The 21,340-nt window shown below is 32.9% G+C and overlaps 2 protein-coding genes across 3 annotated transcripts; one reads left to right on the top strand and one right to left on the bottom strand.

The window, feature by feature from the left end:
- Nucleotides 1-1,421: 1,421 nt before the first annotated feature.
- Nucleotides 1,422-3,222, bottom strand: LOC114395896 (callose synthase 5-like). 2 transcript variants are annotated; one of them, XM_028357765.1, is made up of 5 exons: nucleotides 3,024-3,222; nucleotides 2,865-2,943; nucleotides 2,658-2,738; nucleotides 2,421-2,581; nucleotides 1,422-1,862 (listed from the first exon to the last, which is right to left on the bottom strand). In XM_028357765.1, exons 2-5 carry the CDS (start codon nucleotides 2,892-2,894, stop codon nucleotides 1,796-1,798), a joined length of 339 nt encoding a protein of 112 aa, XP_028213566.1. In that variant the 5' UTR covers nucleotides 2,895-2,943; nucleotides 3,024-3,222; the 3' UTR covers nucleotides 1,422-1,795. The 2 variants fall into 2 exon arrangements, 1 of the variants encoding a protein (XP_028213566.1); XR_003663142.1 differs by lacking the exon at nucleotides 2,658-2,738.
- Nucleotides 3,223-8,252: 5,030 nt separating this feature from the next.
- Nucleotides 8,253-21,340, top strand: LOC114396132 (RAB6A-GEF complex partner protein 1-like). The gene is made up of 23 exons (XM_028358027.1): nucleotides 8,253-8,621; nucleotides 9,079-9,186; nucleotides 9,326-9,474; nucleotides 10,183-10,264; nucleotides 10,420-10,835; nucleotides 11,394-11,826; nucleotides 11,909-12,132; nucleotides 12,383-12,578; nucleotides 12,709-12,848; nucleotides 13,273-13,447; nucleotides 13,590-13,643; nucleotides 14,073-14,252; nucleotides 15,908-16,020; nucleotides 16,420-16,599; nucleotides 16,845-16,902; nucleotides 18,168-18,227; nucleotides 18,322-18,363; nucleotides 18,477-18,604; nucleotides 18,697-18,832; nucleotides 18,926-19,003; nucleotides 19,577-19,693; nucleotides 20,606-20,668; nucleotides 20,774-21,340. Exons 1-23 carry the CDS (start codon nucleotides 8,475-8,477, stop codon nucleotides 20,858-20,860), a joined length of 3,366 nt encoding a protein of 1,121 aa, XP_028213828.1. The 5' UTR covers nucleotides 8,253-8,474; the 3' UTR covers nucleotides 20,861-21,340.

The raw sequence follows: 21,340 nt of genomic DNA, 5'->3' as shown, positions 1-21,340 counted from the left end.
TCTTGTCACAAGATTCCTCAACCAAACAACATGAGTACTATCAACAAAACAAGCAATGAACTTTGCTTGCATAGTAAAAGAGTGAACAAGAGTTTGTTTCTTACTCTTCCAAGATATTGCACCTCAGTCATCCTAAAGATGTATCTAGAAGTCGATCTTATCATCAGGGCACCCACCAAGATCTAAATTTGTGTATCCTACAACCTCCAAGTTGTCAACTCTACTATACATAAGCATATACTTCTTAGTCTTCTGCAAGTACCTCATCACCTTCTTAGCAGTTATCCAATGATCACTCCCAGGGTTTGACTGGTATCTACCAAGAACGACAACTATGAAAGCAATATCAAGTCTAGTGCATACTTGAGCATACATGAGACTGCCTAGAGTACTCCCAAAAGGTCTATCATTCATATATCGATTCTACGACACTTTCAAAGATAGTTTTAAACCGTCTTTGTAAGCAACATCTGGAAAGTCAAAACTTTCTACAACAGTTCTTAAAAAATCATATTAAAAAACTATTATTCTAAGAAGGTTTTTTGGAAAATAATCATCTTAGAATATATTTTTTGAAAAAAAAATTGAGAATTCTAAGACAATTTTCTCAAAAATTGTCTTAGAATGTTTACAATTTAAGACGATTTTCCAAAGAGTCGTCTTAGAATATAATTTTTTTTAAAAAAATAAATAAAATAATATTAGGATTCTATAAGATTTTCCCAAAAATCATCTTAGAATATCTACAATCTAAGATAGTTTTTTAAAAAACAGTCTTAGAATGTTTTTTTTAAATAAAATAAAATATATTTATGATTCTAAGATAGTTTTCTCAAAAGCCGTCTTAAAATGTAAAAATTCTAAGACAGTTTCAAGAGAATCATCTTAGAATATCTTTTTTTAAAAAAAAATTAAAAACTCAGTCAGCATATTCAATTCTTTTCTGTCTATTTGTTTCTTTTGCTTCATAAATTATTTTATAAAGTAATTTGTTTCCTTTATTTATTAATATTATAAATTAAACCATAATTAATTCATTATAAGACATTATAATTAAGATATAGATAGCCTAATAACCATAATTGTAATCTATACAACAACCCATACATACTAGAGTAATAACCAACCCAATACCAGTAATCATTAGCTGGTATATCAAATCCATTGAGAACATTGTAGCCAATTGTGTCGTTCTTGAAAGCCGAATGCTAAAACATAGTTTTCATAATTATTTTTACATAAATTTCTATAAACCACTAGCAATAAGGATATAAAAGCAAGAATAAATTTAATTAGCATGTATGAGATACATGCATCCATCTTGTGGCAGTAAATTCATTGAATGAAACTACTCTTTGTACATAGGTAAGAGGTGACAACTAGTTACCCCAAATCCACTATGGCTTAATCATACCTATATGAGTAAGAATCAAATCATTAATTAAAAAAAACTCCATTATATCTGCATTTTATGTAGTAGTTCTTGGTGTAGCCTACCTTTTGGGATAATAAAATTTCCACTAACCATGAATATAAAGACATCTATAATTTTAACACGGGGAATAAAGATCTGTTGGGTTTGCATTGCAAAAGAACAAGGTGTTGCAAAATCCAACAAATCTAGATTACTAGCAAGATGTTTTAAGGGAATTCTAGCATCCACAAGTGCACTGCATGCTGCATTTATTGCACATGGAAGAAGTAACATATTAAGTCAAGAAAAAAGAGCAAAAGATCCAGAAGCATAAGTTATGAACTGCATCCTCTGAATGCATGGCATTAACAAGGTGAACAACTAGTATTTCCTTTTGGAGAAAGCTGTTTTGATTTGGCCTTTGGAATAAACTTGGCACCCGATCAAGCTACAAAAGAATACTATAATCATGACAAAGATTGTCTTGTTCCATTACAATGAATTTAAAACTAATGATAATGACTGATGACATAATTTTAATGAAACGTCTATAACTTGAATTTTATTCATTAATTAAGAAAAACAACACAAGCAGATGACACAAAATTTGGGTGACCAATATAATGCAGTATGCAATTTTGAGTTACTAAAGTTAGCCAAATATTCTTTTTATTTATTTTGAGTTAAGTAATTCAAAGTCCAAACAGACATTTACAATATAAATAGATAAAAATAAATGAATAATATAAGCACATCAAACAAGGCTAATTGTTTTTCATGAAATAGAAACAACAAGAGCCAAATTTGGAGTCTGCATATAAAATAAATAAATAAAAAACACATGGGAAAAGAAAGTTGGATACAATGCTAATAAAATTGGATCACAGTTTTGCTACCCAAAAGAAACATGGCTAAGGTTATTGATATTCTTACATTTATAATGATTGTAGTATAAACTATAAACTGAAATGGACAAACATCAACAGGAAAGGATACTAAAAGCTACCTTTTTTTAGCTTCTCCTACTACCAAAGCATTCATGACATTTTTAAAAGATTCATAGCATTCAATCACAACACACTTCATATATTCATCTGCACATATGCATCTCCAAAGATCAGAGTCTTTTCCTCGAAATTGAGCTGCCATATCCAATGCTATGGGAATCTGCAAATGTAGACAACAAGTCAATTATATGAACTGGTAACAAACATAAGCATATGGAAAAATAAATCTCACAAACCTTGCTTGCAAGCAGAAACAATGGCCATTGAATTATTTTCAAGCTAGGATCTGATGAGTATGGAACCATCAAAAGATCCATCTCATTGGAGTAATGCAATCATAGTTCAGTAATCAAAAGATGAAGGAGAAATAATAGAAGCTAGGTTTTAGGATAAAAAGCAACTAAAGAGTTTGGCTCTTAAGCCTTTCCTATCACTTATGATACCTTCCTCACGAAAACTGCAAATAACTTCATTCTATAATTGAGCAAATTTAGCAGCTTCCCTCCTTCTCCTTGCAGAAATCTACATAAACACGGAAAATATATGAAGATAAATAGTTATGCAAATAAAAAAAAATAAAACAAACGAATCTAGAATCTCACCTTTGGGATTCCACTTGGGTTTCACAGCTTCCAGCTCAGCTTTGTTTTTGTCGACGCCAAATCTGTTCTTCTGTGAATGAAAGAACAAAAATCGATTAATTAAAGGAATTGAACCCAAAAATGAACAGGCCCGACAGGACCCACCCACGGACCCAACTTCCCTCCATGAAAGCAGATCCAACCCAAGTAGCATCCTAGTCAAGCCATAAATCGAACTCTTTAGTTTACATACCAAGTTCTCACTACTACTAATACAAAAACCTTCAAGTTGTTGCATGTATACTGTCTCACTCAAATCACCATTCAGAAAAGTTGTCTTCACATCCATTTGGTGAAACTCCAAATCAAAATGAGCTATGAGGGCCATAATGATTCTAAAGGAATCACTTGTCGATATAAGTGAAAGAGTCTCTTTAAAGTCAACACTCTTCTTCTGCATAAAATCTTTTGCCACCAATCTAGGCTTAAATCTCTCAATGCTACCATTTAAGAACTCTTTTATCTTGAAGACACATTTACAACCGATTGCCTTGAAATTCTCATGTAATTCAACTAGCTCCCATATGCCATTAATTGACATGGATTGCATCTTTTCATTCATTGCATGCTTCCACATTTTTGATTGAGGGCAAGAAACAACTTCTTGATCGTTCTTTGGATCAACAATATCTCCAATGTCATATGCATCCTCACTAAGATAGGCGTGAAAGTCATCACCAATAGCAAGTTTCCTCTCTCTAGTTGACCCCTTTAAAGGAACTTGTGGAATCTACTCAACTGGTTTGTGCATTCTCATCCACACTAGGAGGATCAAGCATATCATTGGCCTAAGACCCAACTATATCTCTAGTCGCAACTATGGTCTCAACTAGATGTAAAAAGTTGTTTTCAAGGCTTTTCCCCACATAAATTATGAAATTTTGGCAAGTTACATCTACTCATCATGTTTCTCATCATATCTTTAAGTGTTTTGTTACACCTTTCGGCTAAACTATTTTGTTCAGGAGTCTTTGGCATGGTGTATTGTGGAACTATTCCATAATCATGCAAGGTGAATGGCCCCATATGTTGCCCCGTGGCACCATATTTAACATAATAGTTTCCACCATAGTTAGACCTTACAATCTTGATGACTTTTTCCAACTCCTTTTCAAATTCAGTTCTTAAAATTTGAACTTTTGAAGTGCTTCAAATTTTTATTTAATCAAGTAAAGATAACCATATTAGCAAAATCATTGAATAATGAAATGAAAAAATTTATTACCACAAATTGAAGAATTTAAGGGTCCACTAATGTCTTTATGAATGATCCTCAAAAGATCAAAACTTCTACCAAAAATGAATTTATATGAGTTTAGAACACTGACAAAACACTTACTTGTTAAAGACATGATCAAAAAGATGAAAATGGTATATGTGTAGTATAACCTGCAGGAACCCAAAAATTAGGTCTCTCTTTGTCTCATTATACTAAAGTTTTTAATGGAGTAAACCCTATAGAGAAATTGATAACGTGACAACAAAGGAGACCTAAATTAACCCTAGGCACCTCTTATTATGGGCCAAGTGGTTGAGCCCACATTGTTTTTCTACATTAATCAGAATTAGGTATCCAAAATCCGTGAACAATTAATCATATTTTAGTGGGCTTAAGTATCATCAAATCAATTATAATATTAACTTGTTTTTGGCAAAATAAGATATTACAATTAATTTTAGCCCACAAGAATATATTAGAAAATTCTAACAAAATTTGCTTCTTTGGATTTCCAAGTTACTTGGGCTTAAGGGATTAGAAAGTCATAAGGAAAAAGGAGGGGTCAGGGGGTTAGGGATTTGAACTTGTGAACAAAAGAAACATTTTCACCCCATTTGATAGTGTCAATAACACTGCTGGTAGTGGGAATAGTAGTTTCCCTCCTCGACTATAGGACTACTTACTCGCCCTCAACCACAAACTCAGCCTTTGATCCATTAAATTGAAAATTCTAATTTTGGTTGTCAACACAATAATTTTTTTAAGAAAATCAAATTAATTAGTATTAAAGTTACTCCAACCCTTATACACATTTCAATTAATTGAAAATGAACCAAAGGTTAAATTATGACAAGAAACACCCTATACAATTTGAAATTTAGCTTAGAACTAACCTTACATGGCAACAGGAAAATAGGAAAAGAAAAATAAAAAAAGTAAAAGAAAACATTAATTTATTTTCGCACAAATAGTTTGAGTTGATTTTATTCGGCATTTGTTTATTATCACTATTATGGTTTCAATTAAATTGGCAAACAATTACGTTTGGGTTATATCTTGTGAGAAAATACAATATCCTAAATAAAAGAAAAACAAAAAAAAAAACAAAGGAACAAGAATACAAGATTAGGAGAGGCTGGATCGGTCGAAGCACAAACTTGCATAGACACTTTCTATTTACACCCCTCCCCCTTTTTACATCTTAATTATCCATTATACACTTTTTACTTAAGGAGTACATCCCTCGAAAACCATTTTCCTTGGAATATCATATATCTATCATGGAAATATATTTTTGAAACTATATATCATAGTTCCAAAAATACATTCTTGTAATAGGTAATGTTATTTTGGAAAGACATTTACAGTAGTAATAAACTTAAGATCATTGAAGTTATAAATGCTTATCTTACCCATGATGTTTGTTAGTCTTATTTTCATTGTATCATTAATATTTTTTAAATCATATCTAAAATCTTATTTTTATTCTACCTTTATTGTTCTTTAAACCCTAATTATGAACCTCATCTTCACCTCATGATATAGATAAAAAAATATGATTTTGGCAATGTTATGGCAAAAGTTATACCAAACTTTGTCTAGAGTGCTGAAATCTTTAAAGACGGAATGTCGGGATCCATTAACAAGCTCATTCTTGTTGATGGTAAATTAAGTTTAACTTTAAAATTTAATTTATAGTATGCTCCTTATATTCTTGTCATCATGTTTTTAAATTAAATAAGATTTTAATTAAAATATATATTGACAATATGTATATTTATTATACTACAATCCAATAATAAATTGTTACATAATTGAGAGTAATTAACTTTTGTAATAATTATTTTTTAAGAGTTTACATTTAAATGATTTCTAATATATATATATATATATATATATATATATATATATATATATATATATATTCACAGTGTAAATTCTTTTCTAATAGTTAGTATATTAAAATTAAATTTTATGAAGCAACTATATAACACGTGAAGCCTTTTATTTTTTTTAAATATGAATTGTTCTTGGTATCTTTTTTATAATTCATTGTATATATCTACCTTTTATGAATCATTGAGTTGGAATAGGATATTTGAACGGTCAACCGAAAGGTAGATGTGGTGAAAAAAAAAACTATGTGTACCAATACAAAATAGATGAAGACAATGCATTGTTGGACACATTGGAAAATGTGTGTTATGAGTACAAATTGGTGGCAAGGCATGACGAAGGATGCATAATCAAGTCCAAAGCCAAATACTATACCAAAGGTGATGCACAACTCACATAAGAGTTTCTAAAGAGTACAAATTGATGGCAAGGCATGACGAAGGATGCATAATCAAGTCCAAAGCCAAATACTACACCAAAGGTGATGCACAACTCACATAAGAGTTTCTAAAGGATAATTGAAATTTATATAATGAAGGTGCGATTCAAAGTTAGGGTTTAATTAACAATATAAGGTAGAACAAAAATAAGATTTTAAATATGATTTAAAGAATACTAATAATAGAATGAAAATAAAAATAACAAACATAGGGTGTAAGATAAGTGTTTACAACATCAGCGATCTAAAGATTATTACTATCAAAAATGTTTTTCTAGAATAACATATACCTATTTCAGAAATGTATTTTCTAAAACTATGCTATAAAGTTTTAGAAATATATTTCTAAGATAGATATAAGGTATTCTGGAAAGAAATTTTTGCAAAGAAAAATGGATACCCAAGGGTGTAGTCATTTAATAAAAAAATATAACAGATAATTAGGATTGAAAAGGGGGGATGGGGAGTGTACTTAGTAAAATTGGGGATGTAAATAGTACATGCCACTTGCATATTGCTGTCCAACAGCTGGGCATAAGACAACATTGATGAGTAAATAAGTTCAAAAAAACTAAAAAAACACTTGCTATTTTCATCCCGTGTTTGCTAAGTACTCCCCTTTCCTATTCTTTATGTTTTTTTATTCTTAATTACACCCTTTTATTTGTTAATACATAGTTCTAAAAATTGATTTTTCAACAACATATATCAATTTTTGGAAAGTAACCTTTGCAACTACATTTAAACAAAATACACATAATTTTCAAAATTATTTTCCAGAGTTGATATATATTGTTCTGGAAAGTAGTTTGTATTTTATTAAACTACAGTTTTGGAAATTACTTTCCAGAAATTATTTTTTAGAACTAGAACATAAAAAGTAGGTAGGGGGTACTTAGTAAAATGAAGGTGTAAATAGTTAGCAAAACTCCAAGTGCTGAAACAATTACACCGCAAACCCTTTTGCCCTAAGTGCGAATTTTGATATCATCATACATACACAACTATGTTAAAAGCAAATGCTATTAATATTCTCTTTTAAACACTCGTTATGATTAACTAAAATTGATTAAAAATTATAAATTTTAGTGGATACAAATTTTTATTTAATATTTCTCTTATGATTTTTTAGTAAAATTTATTAAAATTGATGATTTTTAATAAATTTTAAGAGTATTAAAATAGAATATGAGAAAAAAATATCATTAACATTTCTTTTATATTAAATACGTTCATGTAGTAAAAAAATACGTCCATCCAATTTTCTCCTTAATTTTGTTTAAACTCATGACTTGATTATAATGTTTACTCAAAAAGAAAAAATACGCCAATTTCACTAATTATAAACAAATCTACAAATTGTAAGAGAATTTTTTTTTTAAAATACAGGTGGAGATGACAAGAATCTACACAGGTACATATATACTTATAATTTAATTACAATGTATTAGAAGTGTAAAGTATTCAATCATAAATGAACATATATAATAAAATCATTAATTTTTGTAATAATCACTTTAAAAATTATATAAACAAGTATTTACTCTAATTTTTTACTTTGTATGTAAATTTATTGTTTACTAGTATTTATTTATTCACTATTATTTATTATTATTTTGTGATGCAAACGATATTTTGATTTTATTTTTCATTGTGTGTAGCTGGGGGTGGCCCTGTAGTTGAATTTGGTTGTTGTTCCCAAATCCAAATCCAAATCCTGGATCAAAGCTGAAACATTTAGCGTCCTCAGGAAATGCTCGTGATCTCGGTTTTGCAGTCCCTCACATCGCTCTGCAGATTCTAGATCCGTCACAGATTGCACCAAGCAGAAAGCAAATCTGATAAGAAGAAGAAGAAGATGTATATGGCATATGGGTGGCCTCAGGTCATCCCTCTGGAGCAAGGACTGTGTCCCTCTGCACAGAAGATTGTGTACCTCAAAGTCATCAATCGCACGTTGCTCGTTGTCTCCCCCACTCACTTTGAACTCTGGAGCACTTCCCAGGTACATGGATCCGTGCAAGATGTTGATGTTACCCGTTGTGTGATTGAGTTCTGTGTAAATTTTTTGTCTTTGGGAGAGAATTGACATGGGATTTTGTGGAGGTGAGATTTTGCAATGTGGGTGCTTGAATTAATGTGTGTACGTGTGTGTGTTGTTTTTGGGCATGAACTGGGTTTTCATTGAGGTATGCTTGTTGGGAATTTGTGACTGTATTAAATTGTGTGTAATGTTTGCTTTTTTGGAAAAAAATGTGAACTGGGTTTCTGAAATGTTGATATTTGGAGTTTGTATTTGAAGTTGAGTATGATGGATTTATTTATTTGTTTTTAAAATTTTAGGGGAAAAGCTGAAGTGGTTTCATGGGGCTATGGGATGATTTGATGTAATGTGGGTATAGGGAGTTTTGGTGGGGTGAAAGCTTGGGCTTAACAGTGTTTTTGATTTTTTGTTGGTTCAGCATAGAGTGAGATTGGGGAAGTACAAGAGAGATTCAGATTCATTGCAGAGGGAAGGAGAAAACTTGCAGGCCGTGTGGAGCCCTGATGCCAAATTAATCGCTATTCTTGTAAGTATGCTAGTGTGTTGATATATGATTAGATTGATGCAATGAATGATCAACTTTACATTATGTTATACTTCTAATTATAAATCTGCTCTTGGATTCATATTTATGTTCCTTATACATCTATATTTTCCATTTGCAGACATCTGCGTTCTTTCTTCACATTTTCAAGGTCCAGCTATCAGATAAAAGAATACACACTGGTGGGAAACAACCCTCTGCTTTGTGCCTAGCTACTATTTCTCTTCTGCTTACAGAGCAAGTTCCTTTTACAGCAAAGGATTTGTCAGTGTAGGTTTCCTGCTTGTTTTTTTAATTTATAACTTTCCTTATCTATGTGAGTTAATATGATTGAAAATTGAACAAAAATACTACTGGAATGGATTATAGAATATGAGTTGGAATCCTTATAGTAGAATATAATTTTGTATTAGAAATTGTTGCTTAAATATAAATATATATATATATGTATGTATGTATGTATGTTTGTATATATATATATATATTTATATTTTTTTTTACATTTTATGAAACCAGCAAAAGATATGTTTGTTTCTTTTTTATCATTGAAATTGATTGTACTGTCTTACTGATAAATAGGAAATGCAGAGAGAAGTAAAGATTTTAGGTATTTGAAAAGCAAAAGTAGAAGTATTATATTAGGTCTGAAGAATATGCTTTTTGGAAAATTCTGTATCGATTTGATTATGTAAATGCCAATGCTTTACAAAGTAACTATTGGCATCTGTCATATCATGGGTTATTAATTAGTATGGCAATTGAGTGTCTACATGGTTTCTTTTTACCCTACTTGCCTTATCTAAATTCTAAAGCCATATTGTAATAATTGTATATTGTTGAATACATCACTCTGTAATTCCTCAATGCTTCCTTGGAAGTGTCAAATTTTTGCACTTCACTCTGTGTATATCATTGTATAATTTGAAGCCATTTTGCAGTGTGATCTTGATACATCTCTTTATACATCTATTTTGCCAGGAGCAATATTGTTAGTGATAACAAACATATGCTACTTGGACTTTCTGATGGAACTTTATACAGTATGTCTTGGAAAGGGGAGGTAAATTAAACATACTGGACTAAACAATTTTGGACATTTTATCCTAATCTAACTTATGGTCATTGGTATACTGGCAATATTCAGCCATGTATACCGAAATCTTTTTTGTTTTGATGTTTAACAATATTACTATCATTTTATGATCTCCTGAACAGTTCTATGGAGCTTTTCAATTTTATCCACAACCTACTGCTAGCTTTGACAATTCTCAAATGCCACTTACTCTAGAGAATGGTCTTTCTCCTAAAAGTCACCCAAAGGTTCTTATGTCCAATCACATTATTCCTAGAACGTCTGAAATCAACCAACTGGAGCTTTGCCTTCCATTGAGGTTCCTATTTGTCTTGTATTCTGACGGGGAACTTGTCTCATGTTCTGTGAGTAAAAAAGGCCTAAAGCAAGTTGACTGTATCAAAGCAGAAAAGAGATTGGCTTGTGGTGATGCTGTCTGTGCTTCAGTAGCTCTAGAGCAGCAAATTCTTGCTGTTGGTACCAAAAGAGGAATAGTGGAGTTGTATGATTTGGCTGAATCAGTATCACTTATACGTGCAGTCTCTTTGTATGACTGGGGGTAAGTTTTATTTATTATGCATGTAAGGAATCGGTGTTAAATTGAAAACCTTCATGATTTACTTCTCCAACCTTGACACGCAAGTTCTCCCAAAGATTGTGTATAACTACTTGGGTTAATGTTTTGTGTCACGTGCTACTTGATGCTAATGCTATCTTATTTATTTATTTATTTTGCTTATTTATTTATGTTTTGAAAGTGTATCATGATATCATCACTGTTAACTTAATTGGGAAGATCGACACATTCTAAGTTATTCCAGAACCAGTCATCCTAATTAAATTACATTTCTCTGCTGTCTAGTGAATGCGTGCAATTTCAGAGTGTCAGAAGAAATGTGACTATAGTGATAATTTTCTCTATCTTATCAGTATATTGGGACTTGTGTCGAATGTCATTTACAGATAAGGCTCTTCTAACACGAGCTTATCTATAAATCACACAAATAAGGATGCATCCACTATTGAATTTAAATGTGTTTAAATCATTATGTACTTTAATAAATAATAAAATCAAGGGTGGTTTGATGTCTTGAAATATATTGGGATTATTTTGCAGATATTCAATGGATGACACTGGCCCTGTTAGTTTCATTGCTTGGACACCTGATAATTCCGCTTTTGCAGTTGGGTGGAAGTTAAGGGGGCTTACAGTTTGGTCTGTTTCTGGGTGTCGCTTGATGTCAACAATCCGACAAATAGGTTTAAGTTCTGTGTCTTCTCCAATATCTAAGCCAAACCATGATTGTAAGTATGAACCATTGATGGGTGGTACCTCACTGATGCAGTGGGATGAATATGGATATAGACTTTATGCTATTGAGGTGGGGTCTTCAGAGAGAATTCTATCGTTCTCATTTGGGAAATGCTGTCTTAGCAGAGGTGTTTCAGGCACTACATACATCCGGCAAGTGATTTATGGGGAAGACCGTTTACTCATTGTGCAGTCAGAAGAGACTGATGAACTCAAAATGCTACATCTTAAGCTTCCAGTTATGTGTTTGATTGCCAAATTGTGAACACAGCAATTCCCACTGAATGGATATCCCTTCTAAAGTTTAAAAGTTTGTGCAGGTTTCTTATATTTCCCAAAACTGGCCTGTTCAACATGTGGCAGCTAGCCAGGATGGCATGTACTTAGCTGTTGCTGGTCTTCATGGTTTGATATTGTATGATATACGATTGAAAAGATGGAGAGTATTTGGAGATGTTACTCAGGAGCAAAAGATTCAGTGTAAAGGTTTGTTATGGCTGGGGAAGATTGTCGTTGTCTGCAACTATGTTGATTCATCAAATACGTGAGATACTTTTATTTACTTACATTTTACATGCTGTTGATACTTACAAATTTTAGTTTTGTCAAAATTCTTTCATAACCAAGTGGTTTTAACAATGTACATGCATGGAAAAACCTAACTCTAATAGATGCCCACACACAAGAAGGAAAATAGGTCTTATTAAAATTATAGTTTCTGACTTTCTGTAGCATTCTGCACTGCCATTTCGTTCTACATCCATGGTCTCTTAGGTCTCCTTGTTTTATCTCAGGTATGAATTGCTCTTTTACCCAAGATATCACCTTGATCAAAGCTCATTACTCTGTCGAAAACCATTGCTTGCTAAACCAATGGTGATGGATGTGTACCAAGATTATATGCTGCTTACATATAGACCATTTGTTGTCCACATATTCCATGTGAAGTTATTTGGTGAATTAACTCCTTCAGGAAATCCAGATTTACAGGTAAATGCATACTTGCACATAGTTTTTCTACTTTTTTTTGTCTCAAATGTTATGCTCCATTTTTTATTTGAAATTTCTTCGATAAAGCCTGCATTGTTATACATTTTTTAAGTGATAACATGACAAACAGCTTTCTGCAGTACGAGAACTTTCAATTATGACTGCCAAGAGCCATCCTGCAGCAATGCGATTCATTCCTGATCAACTTCCAAGAGAATCTATTTCAAACAATTTGGTTTTGTCAGATTCATTAACAAGAGAGCCAGCAAGGTATTCTCCTTGTGAACAGCTTCACTTGCTCCAATTTGTTTTGCCATTTCTCTAATTGAAATGTTTCAAAATACAACTATCAGTGAATCAGAATGCATTACAACTGAGTATCCCATGCAATTATTGCCATAATAACAATTTAAATATATATGGCTGTCTAAATTGCATCTGAGTTCCTAGCTTGTTGAGTGGCAATTAGGATTAGTATGCCCTCTTAAACTCGGTTTTTTTTTTGTTGCTGTTCTAGAGCCAATAGTGTTTTTTTCGCTGTTAATAATTCATCTTGAACAAATTTGTTTTTTTCGGTGTTTATGCCAAGCCAAGTGTAACTAGAATATGAGGATGGAAGCATTCATGCGTGGTGAGGGGGGGGGGGGGGGTTATACTTTCATATGACTTTCCTCATGAAAGTGATTTGTTGTAGATGTTTGATATTGAGAGCAAATGGGGAGCTTTCACTTCTTGACTTGGATGATGGACGGGAGAGAAATCTCACTGATTCAGTTGAACTATTTTGGGTCACCTGTGGTCAGTCTGAGGATAAAACAAATTTGATTGAGGAAGTTTCATGGTTAGATTATGGTCATCGAGGCATGCAGGTAAACTGTTAAGGTCTTTCTTATTCACTGTATGTACATCCCTGAACTTTACTAGGTTTATGACTCTTGATTCACCCTCAAGTGTATTTGCTTTTTACTTGTCTGGTATTTTTTTTTTTTACAAGGATGTTCATTATTGCAGGTTTGGTATCCATCTCCAGGTGCTAATTCTTTTAAGCAGGAAGATTTCTTACAGGTCTGGATATAAATTAGCCGGAAAGCATGTTTATAACCTAGTAGGCTGCATTGAACATAATGCATGACTTCATAGTTCATTTATTCAAAGTTTTCTTTGCTTTACATTTGATATTGCAATTCATTCCTTCAGACATATTTTGTTGATGTTATAATTATAAAGAATCACATGCAACTGTAGATCCATTTAGTTTGTGTATGTGTGTGCTGTTGATTGGCTCCATATTCTACATGATATTATGGTTTCTCCCTAAATGAAGCACTAGCCAAGGCATTTGACTTGCTATCTTCTTTTCTCTGTTTCCTTTATTGAGCAATTCCTGCATCATCTTACAATTCATCTGGTGGATAGGCTATTTGAAGCAAATAAATTCAGTCTTTCCTTCATTCTGGAATCGATTAATTTATTGAAATTGGCCTCATTTTTTAGTTGGATCCGGAGCTGGAGTTTGATCGTGAAGTATACCCTTTGGGACTTCTTCCAAATGCTGGTGTAGTTGTTGGTGTTTCCCAGAGAATGTCATTTCCAGCAAGTGCTGAATTTCCATGTTTTGAACCATCTCCTCAAGCACAAACAATACTGCACTGCCTACTCCGCCATCTTCTTCAGGTGTTACATTGAGTTAAATTGAAGATTGTTAGAATTGCTTGAGCTCTTGATTCATATTTTATCTTTGGGATTTTTCTCTTGGTTTCCTTTGTCATTCAATTCTTAAAAGGAGATCTTAGAGCATGGCATGCATGCTCTATATGGTCCAATAGATATTATATATGCCCAAGGTAGTCAAAATCAGGATTTTACCTTAAATCAGGAAGGGGGTAAAATTAATAGATCTTAAATTGAATTGTAAGATTCTACAAAATTCATATACGTATGATAATATGCATAATATATATGCATGTTACTATGTTAGTACATATAATCTATATTCCATAAATGTCAAGCATCATATTCACAAGTCATAACCCGTAAGGTAGTAAAAATGTTAACTCAAACAAAAGTAAACAACATATCAAGTTTTTTTTTGACAAGTTACAACTTACAAGGAATGAAACTTAAACACCAAAGGAACAGACCAGAAAACCGAGAAGAAATAGTGGCTGGTGCAGAGAATATAACTTCAAACAGCAATGGTGGGTGGCAGCTGGCTCAGATGGAGCAAGAAGAATGGCAGTTAGGGGTCAGGTTTCAATTTCGCAGATGCTTTGTGAAGAAGCAGCAGCAGCTTTGATGTTAGAGTTCACAGTCACACAAGACAAAAAAGAAGCTTCAAGCAGCGTTGAACCGAATCAGGGGTCTCTAACTTTATAACTGGGTCAAAAACCTTTCAAACAGATCATGAAATTGGAAAGTGGCACGATTTTCACAATTTTACGAGTTACGATTAGAATCCCAATTGCATTCTGATTTCATATTGCCTTCCATTTCATTAGTGATTTGAATCTTTCGGAGGAATTAAAATCATAAAATCGTGTGATTTTATGATTTGAATTCTGATTTAGACTACCATGTATATGCCCCACCTTGGAGCTACAAATGTATTATATTAAAGAGGTGGAGTCACCGGTGTACTTTTAGTAGGTATCTTATGAACTTCAGTGTAATAAATGGGCATAGAAAATTCATGTGCATTGACATAACAAGTATCTAAGGAAAAAAAAGAAAAAGAAAATTGCAGGATTTCATTATTGATGTTGATCGTCTAGGAAATTGATAAGTGTAGTAATATTTTACTTTCAGGCACAATATATGAAATAGGAATTGGTCTTTAACTTTATTGAATTTGTTAAAGTCTTCATTTTTATTTGCCATAGTTAGTATTCCATTGCTTCAAAACATGTCAAGATTTTGATAAGAAAATAATTCTAAACTATCATAAAGGATGTGTGAATTGTGAAGTATTTTTTGTCCCAGTTTTCATGCAAGATGGAGGCATGGAGCATTTGCATGTCTTTTATGTTTCTGATAAGGATTGCATATTCTCTAAATGATGCTCTTCTCTTCTTATTTCTCACTTCTTTTGTATAAGAAAGAATTGATTTAACTAGATAGAAGAATTGTCATATATTCAAAGAGTTCTGGGAGCCTGCTATTATCTGGTTAAAGTTGGGGGTTGGATTTGTTGTGTTTCTTTTTATGCTTTTATTTTAGAGGGATGTTCAACCTTGTTCTTTTAACTTATCATTTCTCTCTAATGAACTCTTGTTGTATAGAGAAAAAGGATATCTGTCTGATTCTTTCCCATTTATTTATGTGTCTGCTAGAGGGACAAAATTGAGGAAGCTTTAAGGCTGGCAGAGCTATCAGCTGAGAAGCCTCATTTTTCACATTGTCTAGAGTGGCTTCTTTTTACAGTATTTGAAGCAGATATATCCAGGTACTTCAATTTTGGAAATGTTAGTACTTGAAAAATGGGATAGGACCAATTGACACAAAGTGTCATACTGTGTATAATTAAACTTTTAATAACATTTCACAAAAAGTAAATTTCATCAATGCAATTGTTGAATCATGGGTTATTATCCGCATGTTTGTGTAAATCCAATTAGCCGCTGAAGTCCACATTTATTAGATCAGCAGGACCTAATCTCGTGATCCCGTCATTCCTGCAATATGAAACATGATATTACTTTTATGCTGAGGCAACTTGGTACTTGGCTGTATTTTCTTGGCATTTTCCTTTGCTTGAGCATGGATGCAGTGATGTATTGGAGCAAAACTTAGTTGCCAATTGATGTTTGTGTTGGCTGTTTAACTTTCATGTCAATTATTCCAGGCCAAATGTGAACAAGAACCAGATCTCAGTTGTTAAACATGCTAAAAGGTCTCTTTTAGAGAAGACCTGTGACCTGATCAGGAATTTTCCGGAGTACCTTGATGTTGTTGTAAGTGTTGCAAGAAAAACTGATGGTCGTCATTGGGCAGATTTGTTCACTGCTGCTGGAAGATCAACAGAGTATGTCCTTCAAGCATCTATGCTTTGAATTTTAATTTCAATTTTGATTACTATGTGAAATGCTCTATTCTATATTTTTGTTTCATGTATCAGTCTATTATATAATAAACAGTTTTACCTTTTACTGTTTCTGCTCTACAATGTCATTTGAATTTTGTTCCCTTTTGGCTAGTTAGTGCAAGTTATAATGCTTTTTTTACTGCATATTTTAGATGTGTAATTTTTTTTGGGGGGTTTCTATATAGATTGTTTGAGGAATGCTTTCAACGTAGATGGTATCGCACTGCAGCTTGTTATATACTTGTAAGACTCACTTTCCTTTCTTAACAGGTCCTTTATTTGTAAGAATGTTAATATGTTACATTCTGATATTTCTTGCATTCTGATATTTCTTGCTTTCTTATACCTTTTTTGGGTAAAATTTATTTTAGGTCCCCCAAAATATTTCTTTTTTTTTTTATAACTTCCCTCAAAATATTTTGAAATTTGGTTTTAGTGCCTATAAAAATTTAATACTACCTCTGTTCCTTTTTATAAGAAACAAGTTATTAACTTGTTTCTTATAAAAAGGAACAGAGGTAGTGCATTTTTACATTTTTACCTGGCGCAATGGTAAAGTTGTGCCTTGGTGGCCATGGTCTTGAATCCAAAAACAACCTCTTTGCATATGCAAGGGGAAGGTTGCATACAATAATTACAATTACGCTCTCCCATACCTTTGTGAAGCGAAGAATCTCTTGCACTGAGGTATGCACTAGTTTTTTTCTTTTTTTTAGTCCGTACATTTACTAAAAGTGATGTGAGTTGGAGATCTCATATTGACTAATGATGTGACCAAAATGTATATAAGCGGGAGACAACTTTCACCATATGAACAAGTTTTTGAGGTTGAATTAGGCCCAATCCCAAATTTTGAGATAGTATCAAAACCTATCCTAGTGGTTGTTATTGGGCCCATCAAGCCACATGCAAATGTTCAGGCCTTGGCATGAGGCGTATGTTGGAGATCACATATTGATTAGTGGTATGAACAAAATAGTGCATATAAGTAGGAACAACCCTCTTCCTATGAACTAACTTTAGGGGTTGGGTTAGGTCCACACTCAAATTCTAAGAATGTGGTTTTAGTCTCTCATCAGAGACTAAATACATGTGTTTCTATTAAAATGTAGGGGAGCTAAATGTATATAATTTTTATAGAGATTAAAACCAACTTTTCAAAATATTTTGAGAGACCAAAAATACATTTTCCCCATTTAAATCATAATTAGTAGGTTTTATATTTATGCCAAGGTTTCTTCTTTCTTATAGATTTGGTTTGCTATTTGATTGTTGTGTTGCATAATTATAGTTGACAAGGTGACAATTCTAACATTTACTTGGTTCTAAATTTTCTCCCTGGTTAGACAATTTGTTGTGTTTAACCCACACATGTTGCACTCTGTTACCCCTAAAAAAGAGAATAGATCATTTTTTCTGGTGTGATTGTTGTATTATATATGCTTTAGGGCTTTAGGGTTTTAGGCTTGATTAACAAAATTTAATCAATTTCACCTGAAATATAACAGGTGATTGCCAAACTTGAAGGTCCTGCTGTCAGTCAGTACTGTGCTTTACGATTATTACAGGTTTGGGCTTGATTGCTTCAGTCCTTTTTTTCCATTTGATTTATTTAACTCTAGTTACACCAACTTCAATGATGTGGTTATCAAACTTACACAGGCAACACTTGATGAATCATTGTACGAGCTTGCTGGGGAGCTGGTAATGTTTTGAAACCCTATCAGATTTATCCATTTAGCTGGTCAAGCAATATATCTCGTACAAGAGATCATGGCATTTTCCTTTCTGTTATCTATTTTGTTTTGGGTCCTCAGGTGCGGTTCTTGCTAAGATCTGGTAGGGAATATGACCAAGCATCAAACGATTCAGATAAACTGTCTCCAAGATTTTTAGGCTATTTTCTTTTTCGTTCTAGTGAGCAGAAGCAATCATTGGATAAAAGGTTCATCTGAACTTTAGTAAATTGTATTTCTTTTTGGTTGCTCTAGCATCAAAGTTGCCAACCATACTAACTAGTAATTATCTTTGGAGCAGCACCTCATTCAAAGAACAAAGTGCTCATGTTACCTCTGTTAAGAATATTTTAGAAAACCATGCTAGTTACCTGATGTCTGGGAAAGAGCTCTCCAAGCTTGTTGCATTTGTAAAAGGAACTCAGTTTGATTTAGTGGTAAGATCTTGCTGATTGACTTATTCTAATCGCTGTAAGATAATTTTATTTTTAGTTTTCAGTGTTTAAATTGTTCGATGACACCAATTGTAGGAGTATCTACAACGTGAAAGATATGGAAGTGCTCGGTTGGAGAATTTTGCTTCTGGGCTTGAACTAATAAGCCAAAAGGTTTAAGATTTTAACATTTTCATTTCCTTGATTTTTACATTTGAGTGGCCTAATATTGGCTCTTTTTTCAACCTCTCTTTCTACAGTTGTTAGATGATGCATAAAATCTTTAATACTGTACTATAGCTTTCCATCTTGTTTTATTTACTCAAGCCTTAGTTGTAAACTCTGGTGATACTACAAACTTTTTCTGTGTCCTAGTATTTTGGCACCCATTTTGTTGTTTAGATATGGGTTTATTAGGTAGGTTTTTTGCTATAACTTGATAAAATTGATCAATTATGCTCTAAAAGATCTCATGATATTGCAGGATTCTTTATCCTCCTGTCATTTTACTTTCCTTCTTTTCTCTTTGGTAAAATTTCTTTTTCTATGGAAAAAGTTATGATGTCAAAATAACCATAAATCATGATTAAGATCTTAGAAGGGGTAACTCTGATGTTTCACTGCTGAATCCACCAATTTAGAATGCTGCTATAATGTAAAGTCTTAAATCATTTGGCAGGAGCTTGTCTACATTTGTGCTGATATTTTCTTTTTGCTCCTTTATTGAACACTATTTTTTGTTATCAGCTTCAAATGGGAACATTACAGAGCCGTTTGGATGCTGACTTTCTCCTATCTCATATGTGCTCTGTCAAGTTTAAGGAATGGATAGTTGTCCTGGCTACTCTCTTAAGACGTTCTGAGGTATGTTTGGCTTCTGTGTACATGACAGAGATCTGAGATTATGCTGACATGATTTCATCAAAACTATGTTGAAATTATAGGGAAAAATGGAAAAGAGAGAGAGATGTTTGGCTTCTCTTTTCCTTTGATGAATGGATTATCCTCCATTTAAGGCTTGTTGTTTTTGAAGTAGAACTAAATTTAATAGAATTGCTTCTGAACCGTTGAACATAATTTGGAATCTGGGATGTGTACCTAAATTAATATCAACCACAAATTTTACATTGGAACGTGTGTATGGTGGGAGGAATTGTTTCTGAAAGTAAAACAAACAGGACCTTAAATCTACTTCCTTTATTGGGTGTGGCCTTTATAATGCATCTTCAAGCATGTTTTAATCAGCTAAGATGAGTTTTTTTTCCATCTTTTCATCATAGATACTACCCCAACCTTTTTTTTTTCTAATGCATACATTCCTAATCCTATCTTATCTAGAATGTTCACTCATTCAGTGCAACATTATCATCTATTTTACATTGAGTTTATTCTCTTGTTGACATTTTACAGATCAACAATTAGTCCATATGTAGGTCTTATAGTTGTGTGGAAAAAATTTGCTTTGAGCTTGAGTGTTATGTTTTAGTCACAGCCCCTAAAACACTCCTCCATTTCATCTATTCTGCTTGAACCCTATGGTTTACATCTCTCTTTTTCTCTGTCGTTCTCCAACTTAGTATGGCTCGTTTCCTTTCTCATTTCTTTCTTTAGACATAATTGTAGTGTGGGAAGCTCATTATGACATGCTTTGGAAGTTAATGGGTAAACCAAATGTGTTTAAGGAAGATAGTTGTATGCAGTTTTGTCGCTCATGGGCCATTTGCCATTTTAGAAAGGGTTCACTTTGTTGACCAGTGTTTTCTTGAGATTTTTCAGGTTCTTTTTGACTTATTCCATCATGATGTTCGGCTGTGGAAAGCATACAGCACCACCCTGGAGGTATATCTATTTTTGTTTTCCTGATGTAGGTTATATTGTCTTGGCGTCATTGTATACTTGAATGAACAAAATATGATGTTCCTGTCTGTTTTCTATGAACAACAGTCACACCCAGCATTTACAGAATATCAAGATTTGCTGGAAGACCTGGAAGAGAGACTTTCATCAGTTGCAAATGTAGAAGGAAAATGAAAGTGAATATAGATTTCACATCTGGACTGTGGTACACATTTGTTTCCTGATGAAGAAATCTGATTGGGTGGTTTTCGCCTTGCCCACATATCAGTCTCATCGATCATGTCACACGCAAGGACTATGCATCCTTTCCATTGGATTTGATTGCGGGGACCAGAATAAACGTATTTGATTGTGGGAACCAGAATACTATGTTCATTTGCTGGTTTACCATGATCTTGGTAACATTTTGTGGTGCTAATCCAATGAATCCAGAATAGTAAATGTAGATAGAGGTTAGAAGTTTCTACAGGGGAGGCTTGTGCATGTCTGAGAATTTCATTATTCTTTTAACTTTTAATTCACATTTTGTAACATGTGTTTTTTATAAAAGCATAAACAGATCCATCTGTATATATTAGTTATATGCTGTTGATCAGCCTAACATTCAAAGTGAAATTTATGCACTTGTTTTTTCTCCCTTAATGGAGCATGTCA

The sequence above is a fragment of the Glycine soja genome, chromosome 18 (genome assembly GCF_004193775.1).
Source record: "Glycine soja cultivar W05 chromosome 18, ASM419377v2, whole genome shotgun sequence".
NCBI lineage: Eukaryota > Viridiplantae > Streptophyta > Magnoliopsida > Fabales > Fabaceae > Glycine > Glycine soja.
Note: the sequence above shows the minus strand (reverse complement) of the source record. Positions and strands in the feature narration are given on the sequence as shown.

What these genes read in the sequence shown, in the direction of transcription:
- LOC114395896 (XM_028357765.1), bottom strand. Translation starts at nt 2,894, where the DNA reads ATGAAGTTATTTGCAGTTTTCGTGAGGAAG. An exon ending in TTGCAGTTTTCGTGAGGAAG is followed by an intron (nt 2,739 to 2,864) that starts GTATCATAAGTG and finishes TACTCCAATGAG; the next exon opens with ATGGATCTTTTGATGGTTCC. An exon ending in GTAGGAGAAGCTAAAAAAAG is followed by an intron (nt 1,863 to 2,420) that starts GTAGCTTTTAGT and finishes ATTCTTTTGTAG; the next exon opens with CTTGATCGGGTGCCAAGTTT.
- LOC114396132 (XM_028358027.1), top strand. Translation starts at nt 8,475, where the DNA reads ATGTATATGGCATATGGGTGGCCTCAGGTCATCCCTCTGGAGCAAGGA. An exon ending in CTGCAGCTTGTTATATACTT is followed by an intron (nt 16,903 to 18,167) that starts GTAAGACTCACT and finishes GAAATATAACAG; the next exon opens with GTGATTGCCAAACTTGAAGG. An exon ending in TTGAACTAATAAGCCAAAAG is followed by an intron (nt 19,004 to 19,576) that starts GTTTAAGATTTT and finishes TTTTGTTATCAG; the next exon opens with CTTCAAATGGGAACATTACA.